Source organism: Corticium candelabrum, unplaced genomic scaffold, assembly GCF_963422355.1.
Source record: "Corticium candelabrum unplaced genomic scaffold, ooCorCand1.1 SCAFFOLD_78, whole genome shotgun sequence".
In the NCBI taxonomy this organism is placed as follows: Eukaryota; Metazoa; Porifera; class Homoscleromorpha; order Homosclerophorida; family Plakinidae; genus Corticium; species Corticium candelabrum.
In genome coordinates this window covers 1-16,879 of record NW_026912698.1, presented here as the reverse complement: position 1 = coordinate 16,879, position 16,879 = coordinate 1, and the positions used below count along the sequence as shown (strand labels likewise).

At 42.5% G+C, this 16,879-nt stretch overlaps 2 protein-coding genes across 2 annotated transcripts; one reads left to right on the top strand and one right to left on the bottom strand.

The window, feature by feature from the left end:
• Window positions 1–254: 254 nt before the first annotated feature.
• On the bottom strand, window positions 255–4,820 carry LOC134197946 (uncharacterized; the record flags this gene model as incomplete). Its single annotated transcript, XM_062667300.1, has 2 exons — window positions 4,749–4,820; window positions 255–993 (listed from the first exon to the last, which is right to left on the bottom strand). Coding segments are annotated over exons 1-2 (811 nt in total), but the record flags the coding sequence as incomplete, so codon positions are not given.
• A 42-nt stretch (window positions 4,821–4,862) lies between these two features.
• Window positions 4,863–6,908, top strand: LOC134197945 (myosin heavy chain, embryonic smooth muscle isoform-like). Its single transcript, XM_062667299.1, has 4 exons — window positions 4,863–5,012; window positions 5,102–6,548; window positions 6,608–6,653; window positions 6,715–6,908. Exons 1-4 carry the CDS (start codon window positions 4,863–4,865, stop codon window positions 6,779–6,781), a joined length of 1,710 nt encoding a protein of 569 aa, XP_062523283.1. The 3' UTR covers window positions 6,782–6,908.
• The last annotated feature ends 9,971 nt before the right edge of the window (window positions 6,909–16,879 follow it).

The window sequence follows — 16,879 nt, the reverse complement described above, 5'->3', positions numbered from 1 at the left end:
ATCTGGCATCTGTTCCTTCAGCTTTTGCAGTGTTACATCACGACGAGATGACTTCTTGACAAGCTTGATCAACTCGTAACTTAGTATTCAGTGCATCTCTCATAATCTTGCAATTCTTGACAGCATCACTGCATGCAAGGTTCAGAGCATGCCCATAGCAGTGTGTATATACAGCTCTAGGTTCTTTTTGAAGTTGAATGGCTACTCCTAATTGTGATCCTGACATGGATACGAGGCCCCGTCATAGCACTGACCTTTGAGCTTAGTGATAGACACATTCATCCTCTGCAGAACATCATGTATGGTAGCTACAAGAGTTGAAGCCTGAGTAGAATCCACCTCGTAAAGGCCAATGAACTCTTCATGGGGCTCTAGACTGCTGTCTACCCATCTAAAGCAGACAACAACCTGCTCTTTGTTTGCGACATCAGTTGTCTCATCAATCATGATAGTCAGAAATGGAGCAGAAGAAATTGATTGGATCACACGACGAAGAGCCATGGTCGTAAGTATCTCATTTTGCATATCAGGGGCGGTGTACTTGTCAGTTTTCCTCTCCAACCAACCCAAGACTCTGGAGTCATCCTCACCCCTTAGCCTCATGAGCTGTAGAAAATTTGAGTTGCTCTCATGATCTCCGTGCCCTCTTAAAGGCAGACCTTGCCGTGCTAAAAACCTTATGTTTGAAAGTACCTTCAGAAAGCACTGTCGTCGTTCCAATTTTTCCATCTTTAGTTGGGCTGACAAAGATTCAGCCACATTTTTCATCGAGGAAGGTACTTCGATCATCTTTAGAACTGCTTCATTATGGCACTTGCTTGATGCATGTGTGGTGAATTTCACAGTGGCATCTTTCCAGTTTGTGAACCCATTCGATATGAATGCCAAGTCGGAGCTGGAAGGCCACTGAAGCTTCTTCTGTAGACTCGCTTGCGCACATGTGAAGCACACCAAGGCATCGTCGTTCTCAATGTGATGTAGCCACGGCCATTTCTCAAACCACAAAGTCTGAAAACTCTGACTAACCACCACTTTTTTCAAAAGCTTTGTTTTGGAAACACAAACGTTCTAGGCTGATGAGCTTCCTTTATGCTGGATACATTTATATGACCGCTCATTGCAGCTGTTTACGATCTATACAACGAACCTGGACACGTGTAGATGTCGAGCGGCAACTCATGCGCAATCACTCTTTCAATCAGTTTCTTTGGACTACAATGGAAGGGTCAACTGGATAAGTGATAAGTAGGGCTGCATGGCCTTAGGAGCTGCAAGTGGGTGCGACCAGAGGCTGCATGCGTGTACAACTAGGACCACACTTTTGTATAGTAGCGCACGCTAAATGGCCACACTTTTTAACGCGCGTTAGGCCGCACCACTTTTTAATTGCTTCCTACGCCACTGCTGTTCTAGACGACAGGATCTAAACTGTTGAGCATTCTACCTACAAACATAAACAATGAAAGAGAATGTTTACATGTTACTTACGCAAGCTAACGTACTTACATCTTTTAGTTTGTTGCGTAGTCGCATGTTCTTCTGCTTGCAATACATCTTATGCAGTAGTACTTCATTACGTTGGGTGCATGGGGTGGGCGTTGCCCAAACAAATTAAGAGCGATAGCATAGGTGATCTCATTTCTGCCACTCTGCTGATGCCTAGGTAAAAGATGGAGCTCTCACCCTTTGTGTATGAGCCAGAAAGAGAAATCAGCGAGTCTTGATCTCTAGCGACATTGGTCAAGAACACAAAAGGATGTGTGGTAGACACTTTCCACTCTTACCACTAAACTCTTCTCATTAGTTTGGACGGAAGACACGCATTTTGTTGACTTTGAAATCAGTGACGTCATTTTTTGCAGAAAGCAATGATTTTTTGGTCAACACAAGGGAGGCAAATACAGACGTAAAACTAACGCCATTCAAATTGTCTCATTAAAGCTATTTTTTAAAACCTAGGTTGTTTTCTGTGGGACTGCCCCTGTAAGATGGTTATAGCTGCTGTGTACTTGTAAAGTTTTCTAGGGCATGTTCGATTGGGCTCTTTCAGCAGAGCTATAGGCTCCATGCGCATGCCCCTCTCCCAACTTCTACAGTTCTGCCGCTATAGTCGGAAGAGCCAACTCTACCAACTGGTTGGAAGAGCACGCCCCTCTTCCAACCTCTGGAAGAAGTTGGAAGAGGGGTGTGCTCTTCCAGGAAGAGCCCAATCAAACGCACCCCTAATCTTTGTTGGACAGGGAATATGATCTTTATCAATAGATAGAATTAATTAGTGATTTAGTTTTAGGTTTTTGTCACTCACAGACAAGTTGTGACATGTTTTGTAAAATGTTTTAAGAAATTGCAGTTAGTTTGATGTTCTGTGATTCAATTTCTTGGTCAAGTTTATTATATTATCAGGCTGTTTGTATTGCCAAAGAAATGAGAGTTAGTTAATATGCATTCTAAATGTATGGTGTTTACTAGGAAAACCTGGTATCAGTTTTTACTTCACTTCACATTATAGTTTGTTACACATTTAAGTGCACAGATAAAAATATAAGGAGGAGTGATAACTTTTCTCATTTCATTTGACTTATGTGCGTCACCACACAGTGTGGTCGTCACTGGTGATGAATTGATGTTGCTCAATGTAGATGACTCTCAAATGGTCAAAGATATTATTTGCCAATTTATCAATGAAGGCAGACTTCCTTCAATCTGTATTTTGTGTCTACAACAACTACTGTAATACTAACAATCATTTAGAGGTGGATTGTTGAGAAAGAGTAGTTTGTTTGAGGGCGTATTTGTAACGTATTTATGACGTGTGTGTGTGTGTGTGTGTGTGTGTGTGTGTGTGTGTGTGTGTGTGTGTGTGTGTGTGTGTGTGTGTGTGTGTGTGTGTGTGTGTGTGTGGTGTGTGTGTGTGTGTGTGTGTGTGTGTGTGTGTGTGTGTGTGTGTGTGTGTGTGTGTGTGTGTGTCTGTATATCTCTGCCTAAAAGCATATCTCAAAACGGCGACTTGCAGCTCCATCAAATTTGCTTGCTACAGCTGATCCCATTGATGTAGAAATTGAAGTTGTCATTGTCTCTCAGATTTCTCTTGGGACGACATGATTCTTGCTGATTGAACTTGCCTTCTCTTGCTCTCAAATTTCTCTAGAACGACATATCGGATCTCCGCCAAATTTTTTTGAAAAGCTCATTTCTGATCTCAGACGGCACACGTGGAGCATGTTGTTTATTACCAGCGACGTGGTCAAAAACAAGAGTTTTTATAGTATATCTGGGTTCCTAAGATATACAGCTAAGGTTCGTTTGCCTTTGTATGCACATCCGATAACTGCCACATTTGCTATAGCAACATCTTCAAAGTGATGACGTTCAACGGAAATGTCCAAATAACTACAAGATTAGATGTGATTGGTCATGTACATGAAACGGGTTATCCAGGATTTTGTGTTGTTTTGGGCCTGGGAATGTTTGAATTAGTGTTAATTTAGCCAGGCAAATAACCGGCAAATCAGCTAGTTTTAGGTTTTGATCATGATTGCAATGCCAGATCTTCTGTCAGAGCTTGAGACTGTCAAATTCTCTGATGCTTTTGTCTGTCCAGATGGCAGGATTTCAAGCTTTCCCACAGTTGAAGCTACCTACATAGTTTGATGAGGACTGAGATCATGTGTTTAGAGGGTAAATATTGTAGATGGTTTATTGTTTAATGTTGGCATTTTGCTTTTGTGGGGAGAAAATTGCTGAACATTATTGGCGTGCAAACTGTGGGCTGTGAGTTCCAACTAACAAGGAAGTGAGTAAAGCATCTGACAGACTATGGTCGTGTTACTGGTCTGTATAAGGTGGATTGATAGCTTTGCAGCTTTTTGGTATCTGAAGTGTCCGCTGCAGTTTTGCACTCAGCTTGTTAATTGAGATGTTATGTATATTTTGTGTTAATACCTAGAAACTGGTCATGAACGTGGGGTGATTTATGGGTAAAGAATTACCTATCACAGGTTTTACATTGCAAGCAAGAACTGGAAGGGACAACTAGTTTTAGCTGCAGTGCAGCTTTTGGTATCGTGAGTTGCATGCTAGTTTACGTTTCTAATGTTGCTTTATCAAACTAAATATATTTTAATGCCATGTGTTTGTTTCAGCTTGTAGTTGTGTGTTGGTGATTTGTTTTGCAGTGGAGCTTTGATTGAATACATCTAGCTGTTGCAGATTACTTAATAGTAATAATGATATAACATTTAATTAATTTAACTCCCTTTTTGTAACTTATAACAAGGCGTTGGAAGCGTATTGGCCTCATGGCCATGGCTGTACCAGTTTTCAAAAATTGACTTTCACCAGTTGCCCGTTAGTGTATACTCTTGGTTTAGGGTAAGTGATTAATAACTAATAAAAAGTTTTCTTTGGAAGTATAAGTTTAATAGGGAACTATGAATATGAACTATTGCAAACTTTAGACAAGAAACCAATAATTAGTATTTAGAGATTCATGTAAAACACGTTAATCTCAATTTGCCAGACCATTATTTTAGTGCTTGCTACGCCACTGCCTTGGTGTTCTCAGTGGGGTGAACCCCGATGGTGGTGTTCAATTACTTGCAGTCTTTTTAACAGTCAAATCCATGGGTCAGTAATGGTTGAGACATGACCCAACCATACATTGTGTTACATCTATTGTGTGGGATGTAGGCATTGGGTTTGGTTGAGTTGTAATCCTTTACCATCTACCACCTAGACCATTTAGATACCTCCACTTTGGCCTTTTCCAAGAATTGGTGCATGTCAACATCCATCAATAGCTTGAATTCAATGTTGGTCATTTTGAGAAGTTCGTCCCATCTGACTCCAGGACTGGCGTAGTAATGAATTGGGTCAAGAACGTACTGTTGGAGGCAAGTCTTCTAAAATGTTTCAAAGATATTAACCAGAAGCACGTCCATATGGAGATAAGAGGCGGTCACCAATGTTATGACATCCGAGGGTGTAATATTGTGCTTGTTGATAGTCAGCATGTTTTGTCTTTGTTGTTTTTATTGCTTAGGGAACAACAGTCGTGCCTACAATATACAAATATTTCTAACGGACTTGATTGTTTTTTTAGATTGTCAAATTAGAGTGTAAATTAAGGACAGTGCAAGTTGAGTTAAAGCAGCTGGAAGCTCAGAAAATTCAAGATGATGAACTAACAGATACAATCACTACTCTTAGACAGGAAAATGAGACACTGAGAGCGAAATGTGATGAATTTGAGAAAGCTGTCAGTAAAGTTAAGAACCTTACAGATCAACTGAAGCATAAGCAAGAAAAACTAGCGTTTCAGGCTAGGAAGGTAGAGGACGCAGAGAAATTAGCAATATCTTGTAAGACAGAAGCAAACAAAACTATTTCAGATCTCACTAGTGAAAAACAGACATTGGAAGATTGTATAAAGACTGGACAGAATGAGCAATTATCATTGCAAACACAACTTGAAGAAGCTAAGCGACAGAAGGAAGTAGCACTACGTGAAATGGAAGGGAGACTGCAAGGCAGTGTGAAGGAGATTGAAGGTCTTAAGCAAGAAATAGCAGATCTAAAGGGTGAACGCTTAGCTTTAAAAAAGGCAGAGAGCTGGGTAGCAACCATGTCTGAAGAGAAACGGCGATTAGAAAAGGAAACTAAGCAGTTACACAGACGATTGGAGGAAGAGCAGAGGAAAACTGCTGAAAAGGAGACTCTGGCTCAACAGTTGGAGTCACGGCTGACGTTTGCTGAAGAGAAAGTACTTGTATCTGATGAAGAGTTGGGAAAAAAGGAAACTGAACTACGTAAATGCAGAGAGAAGTTGACCACACTTGAACGAGAAAGTCACTCAAAACGCAAATTACAAACTAGCAAGGCAGCGCTTGAAACGAAGCTGCAGGAGAGTGAGTCTAAAGGACAAGCGCAAGAGAATGATTTTGAAACTTCAAAGAAACTAGTGTTAAGTACTTATGCTTACGAGGAAATACGTGAGCGTATGAGAAGATATCGCATTGAGCGAAACGAGGCAAGAGATGAGCTTGTGAAGTTGGGAAAACTAAGCAAGCGCCCATCATCACCAATGCCATCACGAAGAGCTGCAGGTTTGATGGATACTAATCACAAGTCACAGCAAAAGTTGGAAGGTTCTTCAGCTAGACATGTACAGGTCACTAGAGCAACAGATTGTGAGGATCGGGACATGAAAAATCCTACAGCATTACTTACGCATGATGCAAAGTTGAGATCTGTAGCTCCGGTGACTTCTAGTGGTAACGCAAATCATGTTGATGGTTGTTCATCTCGTAAACACCTAAATGCTACTACCTCATTACCCGTCAATCAACCAGGAGTTTTGTCAGTTAGTACGTTGACTCCAGTCTCTCAGTTATCTCATTGTAATAATAAGCACGACATAACTATTAATTCTACAGTATTTCTGGTTAACCAATTTGGACAACCTGAGTTTGGTAAGGTTGCTTATTTGGGGAAGACATGTGGGGATGTTTTTCCACAAGAGTACGTTGGTGTAGTCTTTGACTCACCAGGTAAGGTTTAGTTGTTTTGTGTAATTCTTGTGTGTATGATCATCATTTTGTGTTGACAGTTGGAAACATAGGTGGAAGTGACGGAAGTTGCCCATACTTTAAATGGTACATTCTAAAGCAGTTGAATCATTTATTACATCTGTTTAACTCGGTTTTGATTATCTAGTGCACCTAATCATGGCAAGCTGGTTCCTGCAGAGCTAGTCACATCTACTGAACAGACTGATGTCTAGACTCAAGGTTGTAACTGTCTGATTTACAAGGGTGCTATTACTAGTAGTTTGTCTAGAATGAATTTTTTGTTGACAAATTGCATAATGTCCATGGTATTTGTTTGCAATGTATGATGTCCAGGTGTTATTTTCATTCCCTAGTGTGTCTGTTGGCAAGTGTTGTAGCTGGTAATTTTGAGTACAGTGATAGATAGACCTATTACAGTACATTGCGCTCATATATCGCCGCCTATCAAAATAGAAAGGGGAGGGGCTGGCTATGGAGACTAATATCTTATTATGTGCAACTAATGTGTCATTAGTCTGATAAGTGTCAGCAACCCGCTTGAAATTCAAAGTGACTCTCTGTTTGCATACCAGTGATCTGTGCTCGTTGGTTGTTCAAAAGATTCTCACAAGATACCATGTTATTCCAATAGGAAATTAGAAAGCATTCAGATCAGTTAGTTGTTGTTTTTACGTGTACTGACGTAAGGCTTGTGCAGAAGTGTACTAGCTAAGCTAACACCTGCTGTGTACACGCAGTGGACAGGGTCTTTCTATGAAAGTTCAATGTAAGAATGAGGAATTGGTGGACGATCTGGATGAGTTAAATGGAACAGTTTTGAGCTCGAAAAGACAAATGAAGATAATTGATTTGAGACATTTTTTCCTAACAGCAATCATGTAAAGATAAGCACATGAGTACTGCATGTCATTTACACACATGTCTATATACATACCTTTAGTACACTATGACAAGCAGAACTTGTCTCACTGAGCTCGAGGATTGAAGCATGCAATCACAGTACTAGCTAGAATTCACCATAGGAAGTGTATGTAAAATGAATGCACAGTTTGAGAAATCGCTCATACAAACACGCACACACCTAAAAATCCTGAATGTCAGGAGCTGCCTTTCAGAGGTCACGCCCCCAGCTGGTAAGCTGGGCCCTGTGCGTTAATCAGGGAACTCTGGGCCTGCGCTAGCAAACTCCTGCAGCCGGGCCAGGCACTCGCAGGAGCACCGACTTGTGAAGCCAACTGTGGTGTGAGCACCCAGAGTCTCACCAGGACCCCAGTGGCTGATGTCACGTCACAGCCGATGGCCGATTAGGACCCCAGTCAATGACCAGGTACTCATTTATACTCCTGAGTGGAGAGAAGCTAATGTGTGTTAGTTTGTTAGGGAAATTAGGCCATAGCTCGCGATCACTGACTTGAACTTGCGACCCTTCAAGGTCCTGGATGTAAACACTCCGTAAGATTACTCTCTAACCAACTGAGCTATCGCACCACACACACACGCGCGCGCACGCACGCACGCACGCACACACACCACTCGCACACACACGCGCGCGTGCACACACACACACACACACACACACTCACACACACACACACACACGCACACGGACAAATGTTGCTTGAGCCCTTCACGTTGTTCGAAGTCAACCCTAGAAGGTCAGTTGTGAAGATAGCTTCCCCTGCCTCTCGAGACAGGGCCTCTATGCGCTACGTGGAGACAGCACTGACAATCCACCCGGAGCTTGACCGGAGTCATCCAGTATGGGGCAGCTATGAGACTGGACACCAAGGCCCACAAGTTCGTACCTGTCTGCTGATGTTACTGCCAAGCTAGCGGTTCTGTCCACCCCATGTTTTATATTATATTTGCTCTTTTATTATCAATTGACAAGAACTTATGCCAAGTTCTGCAGAATGAGTAAAATATTGGCCGGTACTGTAGTCGAGAGAACCAGTGCTGCTATCAATGCTGGTGCAGCAGTTGATACACAGCGTATATATATTCATTAGTTGCCATTCTTCAGAGGAAGATCTCTGCTGTTCAAAAGTGGACATGAAGAACGCGTTCAATGAATGCAACAGACTATCTTTTCTTCATCGTCTACATAAAGAATTTCCTGATATATATCCTTGGGTTTCTTGGTCTTATCATTGCTCTGGAGAATTGCGCTTTGGTACCCACCGTATTCTTTCCAAATCTGGTGTTCAACAAGGTGATCCATTGGGTCCACTGTTATTCGGCCTAGTGGTTTTAGAACTCCTAGATGTGATTGGCAACCAAATTTCTGATCTGCGCTTACAAATTTTGGTATTTGGACGATGGAACATTTATTGGCACAAGATCATCGATTGCTTCACTGCTTGATTCGTTACAATCAACAGGCCCAAAATATGGCATATACCTGAACTTGAGCAAGTGTGAAGTTTTTGGCCCAGCGGTGACCAAAATTTTCCAGAGATTTCTTCACAAGTCCAACGTGTTATGCAAGTAGGTGGTGCAGATTTATTGGGCTCACCCATTTATGGATCTGAACAGTAGTATGACGCAGTTTTCCAAAAACACATTAACACGGTAACGAAAGCTCAAAACCATCGCATAGATATTGATAATCCTCAGATTGAATTTCATCTTTTGCGCAGTTTTTTTTATCTCTTTCTAAGATCAACCATCTTCTTCGCACTGTTCCCCAGGAAAAGCAACACAGAAACGCTGTCTTTTCCATCAATGCTTGCGACATTCACTAGAAATTTTTGTCTCACTCATCGCTTTCGGATGAAGCGTGGTGTCAAGCATCCCTACCAATCAGTCTTGGAGGTCTAGGATTACGTGAAGCACAAAGTGTCTCTCCTCTTGCATTTATTGGTAGCTGCAATTCTAGTCGAGATCTAGTCAAACGCCTCCTTTCTACTTCTGCTACTAATTATAAAGAATCTTCGGTACTTCTTTTGGATTGCGAGACGAGTTCCAAAGCAGCTTTTCTTCAGGAATTTGGGAGTCTTACATCAGACACTAATATTGACTCGATATCTCAACGTTTATTGCAAAAGCAAGAGGATACACGGAAGTTTGATTCATTGAAACAGTCCTCAACTATTCGTGACCAAGCTAGACTAAACGCAATATCTGAACCCCAACCACATGCAGGGGCATGGCTCACAGCCATTCCCAACTCAAATCTCGGGCTTGCTATGTCCAGGCATGAGTTCACTGTTGCTCTACGACTTCGGCTGGGTATTTCTCTTTTTCCGTCTCATCCAAACGCTGTACGCTGCCCATGTGGTCAATTGATTGACAAGTTTAGTGATCATCTTCTCGGCTGTCGTAAGAACTCGTTGAGATCAAAACGTCACGATGCTTTGAGGGACACCATTTATAATGCGCTGTTGATAGATGACAAAGGGACTTTACTAGAACAGAGATTTTCGTCACAGAATAACAATCGCCCTGGTGATGTTTACCATCCCAACTTTCTGTTTGGACGTCCTGCCTATTTTGACCTTACCATCCGTAACACAGTCCAATTGAAATTTGTTGCCAACAGTGAAAATTATGCGGTTCAGCTGCAGCAGCAGGTAGGTAAACTTGAAAAAGATCTCAAGTACGAAGAAGCAGTCGCTGACAGTGGTGCCTTGTTCTTCCCACTAGCAGTGGAAACGTATGATTGTTGAACTCCTGTTAGTCTGGATACTATTAAAACTATTGCGTCTAAAGTAGTGACTGCGACTAGTATTCCTTTTACACAAGCGTATTCTAATTTAATGCAACAATTGTCTGTTAATTTGTGGAAATTTAATGCTCGTATGATACAAAGTAGATTAATGTTAGATGCTGATGTAATTGCTTGGGATTTGCCGGTTTTGTCTGTTAGTAGTTTGTTATAAAATATAATATTATTTCTCTCTCTCTCTCTCTATCTCTCTCTCTCTCTCTCTCTCTCTCTCTCTCTCTCTCTATCTCTCTCTCTCTCTCTCTCTATCTCTCTCTCTCTCTCTCTCTCTCTCTCTCATATATATATATATATATATATATATATATATATATATATATATATATTGTGGCTTTTCTTATGGCAAAAGGTTCGTTTATTGTCGACGTTCTTTGGGTCCAGGCCGTCCTAGATGCCGTGGTAAGATGGTAGATGCCTGCTTGTCTCCTTGGTTACTTGACAGAATCCAACAACCTGCTGTACCAGACGCTACAGAAGTCAAGGATCTACCATCTCTTAGCTCTTCGTCAGAGGCTTCTGTTGTCTCTATACGCTGTTAATTTTGACCAACGGAGCACTGATTTTGTTCTAAAAGGCTTGGGTGCTGCTTCAATGCTTTCAGCGCCTTTGTCTGACGAATCTATTATTTTCAATTCAGTGCTGGAAGAGATTTGCTCTCTACCAGCTCACACTGTCTCCCACATACCAAGGTCAGTGACGCCATTATTTGCCACAGTTCTGGCAGCTGAATTATACAATGCTGACATTCATGGTATTTGGGGTTTTGTAAGATTCTCAATGTTGGCAAAATGTGTCCTTCGCTGTCCTCCTCGAGAGAAGAAAAAGAAACGGGTTGTCATATCTTCTCTACTGTCATCACGTCTACAAAGATAACAACAAGGGGATCTGGTAGCTTTATGGCAGGAAGCCAAAATGGAATCCAATGGTACTATACATGGCTCTCGTAAATTGTCTCTTCAAAAGAGAAACAACGCGAGAGCAACAAAGCCTGCCAGAGATGATCGTTATGTCGACGCTACTCGGGCATTGATTTGAGTGATTGGTGAGCTCCGTTTTGGTACCTGTCGTTTAACCTCAACCACAGGAGCCCAGCAGGGAGATTCTTTGGGCCCGCTTCTGTTTTCTTTGGTCGTATTAGAAGCTCTTGATGACTTAGGCCATATTGATGGTCTTCAGATGCAGTTGTGGTACTTCGATGATGGTACTTTCTTTGGTACACGGGATGCATTATCTGTTCTGTGGAAATCGCTGTTATCAAGAGGACCTGATGTTGGCCTACATATCAACCTTGGCAAATGTGAAGTGTTTTGGCCGTCTGGAGACCAAGAGTTTCCAAGTTTCCCTCCTGAGATCCATCGTTTATGCGTGTCTTCCAATGGGGTCGAATTACTTGTCTCTCCCATTTTTGGGTCACATGAGTTCTTTGACAACTTCTTCGAATCTCGTATCGATAAAGTACTGGATGCACAAGATCGTTTGCCGGATCTAGACAACCCGCAAATAGCACTCCACTTGCTAAGAAGTTGTCTGAGTTTATCTAGAATTGACCATCTTTTGCGAACAAATCCACCTGGTTCTGCGGATTCTCAACTTGGGTGTTTTGACTGTGGTCTTCGTCAAGCCTTGGGTAATATCACCCAGGCCTCTATTTAGGATGCAGCTTGGTTACAAGCTTCTCTGTCAATTCGCTTTGGCGTTTTAGGTTTGCGTGAGGCCAGGATTTCATCATCAGCGGCCTTCCTCGGAAGTTGCCATATGACTCGTCAGTTAACCGATCGCCTCTTACATGGTGGTGCGGTCTCTTCACTACAGCCTTCAACACTTAAAATTTCTTGTGAAGAGTTGGCCAACATGTGCTTTACTGATCTATTTACAAACTCTGACAACCTGATGAATACGGATGCCGTTCCTTCAGGACTTTCTCAAAAATCATTTCAGGGCCAAATAGATGACTTGGTTTATGCTTCTTTGAAAAACAACAGCAGCATAAGAGATCTTGCTCGTATCAATACCATCTCGTCCATTCACGCTGAAGCCTGGCTCAGGGCTGTTCCCAATGAAAAACTTGGACTGGCATTTTCGAAACATGAGTTCATTACATCAATAAGGATCTGGCTGGGATTACCAATATTTCCACCACATCCAAATGCCCAAAGATGTGTGTGTGGTAATATCATTGATCAGTTTGGGGACCACGCCTTGAGCTGTGGAAGTGGCCCCTTGCGAACAAAACGACATGACAATTTGAGGGATATTGTCTGGCACGCCCTCCACACCGACAATAGTGGAGTAAGAAGGAACAGAGAATAGGTGGCCGAGATCTTCGTCGACCAGGTGACATTTATCATCCTGATTTTACCAATGGAAAACCTGCTTTTTTGACATGACTGTTAGAAATTCCCTCCAACCCAGCTACAACGTTGCCGCTGCAACCAGTGCTGGTGCTGCCGCATTGGCGGGTGAAATGGAAAAGGATGCCTACCATGATGATATCGTTGCTGCGGCTGGCGGAGAGTTCTTCTCTCTGGCTTTGGAGACCCTAAGTGTTATTAGACACCTTCAAGCTTGAAGACTCTAAAGATTATCGTATTGAAGACTACCACCTGTAACACAACATTCCTTTCTCAAGCCTTCCAGAACCTCATTGAACAATTATCTGTGAAACTCTGGTTAGTTAATGCTCGTTCAGTACACGGTTATATGCAACTGCATTCCTCTAGTGACTCTCTCTGGGATTTGCTCACTTGGTGTATATTGATGTTTCACACACGTCTATGTGTGTAAAAATAAAAATTATATATATATATATATGCAGCAGCTGTTAGTTAGCTTGTGGAATTGTAAAGTAGACTGACAGAAAGCAGACTACTTTTAGATTTAGATGACTGTTTTTGGGATTCGCTGGTTATGTCTGTTTCTGCCTTGTTACGAGTATAATGAGCAAGGCATATACATTAATAAAGCTAGAAAAATATATTTATATATATATTTTATACAAACTGTATTGGTGCAGTTCCCATCTTGGGGCAAAACACATAAAGACTAACATATTACAAAACACTACTTCAATTACTACTAGTACAACTGCACATACATACATCTATACACATAACTATATACTCTATTGCACTCCAGCTCCAAGCTAAGTTACTCTACTTCTACTCTCGGTTCATCATCCATGTTATACATTTTACAATTTCATTTACCGAATGCAATGCCCTCGTCTTACATGTAATTGACTTATCTTCATTTTGTCCTATGCTTCTATAAACCAATCTCCCATTCTGTCAGCATATGTTACTGCCTCTCTGTTGTTCATCCCTAAGCTATGTCTAAATCATTTTCTGTAAGCCCTGTTTACCTGTTTAGCTAACGACCGAAAGCTCTTCCAAGTCATACATCTCACTTCCATAGTCCAGGCCCGTAGCCTGGCTTCAGAAGTGGGCGGTGCGTAATACACCAAAATGGACCAATGATGTCACGTACATGTTACTTTTTAGCCTTTCGAATTATAGATATTTACTAGCTGATTATCCCATTCTTTGTCTGGGCAACTACTGTTAATTAACACAATTTCCCGCTTCTATATAATTGGGGCATCATACAATTTGCTTAGTGGGTGGAGAAAACACAAAATACCGGATAATATGTAGCCCTGTATAATTATGTGACTAAGTATTCGCTTGCAGCTGTTTCGACAGTCCCGATTTAGAAGAAGCTTTCGCGATCCGTCAACGGGCACATATGCTGTGCTTCAAGCCGGCCAGCAGCTTCGTCGTCTCTTTCCTGCTGCAATGTCAACTTTTGCGAACAGTGTCCGCGATAAGAAACTACACATGGCCGGACAAAATGTCAGGCCATAATGACAAATGGCCGGACATGACCGGACAATGCTGTTGATGGTCACGTGAAATTGATTTCAATTTTTGCAACAGTACGTACTAAGCCAAAGAACTACATATTTAGTAAAGCAGCCAAAATACAGTCTGCTGTCATCGGAAGTGTCAGTTCAGTTCATGCTTACTACTGACTCTAACGATACTAGACCTCTACAGCAGCAAGGACTCCCAGTCATCAAGGTCAAAGGCAGCGGCGAGTTCCTCATCACCAGACTCTTGAAGGCTGCTATTTGGTGCTTCTCTTGTATCCTGTACTTGTCTACGGCATGCATCTGACCACCACAGCTGCACTGCGCGAGAGCTATCCCATGCCAGGAACTCTGGCCCTTCCATCTCTATCCGAAGAAGACTGTCAAGACTAGCTTCACCAAGGTTACATCTTCGGTCTGTCTTTATTAACTTCATTTGAGACAATGTACGCTCTACTCGGCCATTGGACATGGGAAGACAAAACAAGAGTTCTACTAATGCGAGAATATTGCTCCATTGCTTGGCGTCTGCAACACTGAACAGCTTGTACCAAACACTAGCATAATCCAAACACAGCATGTCGTACTGCAGCAATATAGGCATCGCGCAGTTCCATGTTAGACGCCAAACATTCTGAGAAAATGCGGCTAGGAGCATCACAAAGTGTCTGCGAGAGGATGGAAATGGACACTTCCGTAGCTTGTTGGTTCTCCGCTTGAGGAAAGAAAAGATCGGCGTAATACTCCGCGTTGTCTCGCAACTCCTTCATGACGAGCTTGCGAAATTGGCCATGATTTTGTTCATCCCCTGTGGCTACCAGGCTTGCTGCTCTGAAGAGACGGTTACCATCGCCGTACACGTCAAGAGGAACGAAGTCACGGGGTGCCTCATCAGGGTAGAGTTTCATGGCCACGTCATCTACAGGATAGTTTGAAACGTCCAATTCGGGGAAGGTGAATAAAGGAGTCATGCTGAAAGCGGAAACTGTCAGCTGTCACGAGCGCTACTGTGCAGCCTCGCGTTCTGTGCATCTGTTTGCGCAAGTTCGTTGATGTATCGCATACGCGCATGTGCACCATAGGATCGTCACGTGTCATCGATTCCTTCGACGGCGAGTTCGGTTGACCTGTTGAGCAAGAAAGTCAGGTAAATCTTTCCTAGGCAAGCGAGCTTGTGATTTGCCCGGACACTTTGTCCGGGCAATCAGCGTTTTAGTCGGACAAACCTTGATATTGGCCAGACAATGTCCGATGTCCGGCCGTTATCGCGGACACTGGCGAACTAACAGACGAAAAACAACGAATAGACGGAGGGGACCTGCGAACGACACATGCGGTTGCTATTTCAAAGTGAGAAAAGGCTGCGTGCTAATTTAAGGTGGACCGCAAAATTGCAGAGTTTGTGAGTCGCATGAGGAACAAACATTTTGTGACGTTACGACCTACAGACGAACGCCAGCACAAAGCAAAGTACAAGAAACCAGTCACCGCTTCGCAAAGGGCACTATATAGTTGCTTTTCGAAGTAGAAAAGGTCGCGTGCTGTAGGAGCGAAAAGGAGCAGATAGCGGTTTGCGACCACATGTATTTACGATATGGAACAAACAATCATACGGCTGCGTCCATGGAGCACTTTTCTTTAGATATATAGACACTACAACTGAAAGCACATTATATAGAAATGACGAGAAATGTAGGGATTGCATGAAAACATTAGAGAGAATTTGACATAATAGGAGCGCATACAAATTTAGATGCACGTTTTGTGTACTATACGCACCAGTATATATATATATATATATATATATATATATATATATATATATATATATATATATAAAGCTCAAATTGTCTGTGTGTGTGTGTGTGTGTGTGTGTGTGTGTGTGTGTGTGTATGTTCGCGTTTGGAGGCCACGTCTTTGTCCGTTCGCAACCGAAATCAGCATGCACACTCGGCACGCACAGAGGAAGGTTTGCGTAAAAAATAAAAAAATAATGCACCGGGTCCCCTCTCGAGGGGTCGACCCTCGCGTAAAATTTCTCGACAACGCAAACGCTACACATTCCGGTTCATTCGAACACACGCCCACGCCAGTCCTGTGTAGACCGTATGCATTGTCGTCCATCGCAAAGCTTCGAGCGATCGAATATCTCTTGCCGACGAAACTTACTCTTCTATCGCTTTCGTTTCTCTCCAAATTCTGATTCCATTTGCACCGAATCCAACCTACACGTTTTCTGCAGCAAGCGCTACACGGGGAGTGTGTCGATTTCTATCGAAACAAGCGCGAAGAGCAAGATTCGAATTCATTCAGCATATCCGGGACCTCGCAACAAAGATTGCACGTGACGTGTCCACAGACCTATCTTTACACTACAGTATCTTGCCCGTACGAAGGACGGGCCATGTATACTAGTACTATATAAAGCTCAAATTGTCTGTCTGTTTGTCTGTGTGTGTGTGTGTGTGTGTGTTCGCGTTTGGGGGCCACGTCTTTTGTCCGTTCGCAACCGAAATTTGCACGCACACTCGGCACGCACAGAGGAAGGTTTGCGTAAAACAATTTAAAAAATTATGCACTGGGTCCCCTCTCGAGGGGTTGACTCACGCGTAAAATTTCTCGACGACGCAAACGCTACACATTGCACTTCATTCGAACACACGCCCGCACCAGTCCTGTGTAGATTGTATGTATCGTCGTTCTTCGCAAAGCTT

What these genes read in the sequence shown, in the direction of transcription:
- LOC134197945 (XM_062667299.1), top strand. Translation starts at nt 4,863, where the DNA reads ATGAATTGGGTCAAGAACGTACTGTTGGAGGCAAGTCTTCTAAAATGT. An exon ending in TGCTTGTTGATAGTCAGCAT is followed by an intron (nt 5,013 to 5,101) that starts GTTTTGTCTTTG and finishes TTGTTTTTTTAG; the next exon opens with ATTGTCAAATTAGAGTGTAA. An exon ending in TGTAGTCTTTGACTCACCAG is followed by an intron (nt 6,549 to 6,607) that starts GTAAGGTTTAGT and finishes TTGTGTTGACAG; the next exon opens with TTGGAAACATAGGTGGAAGT.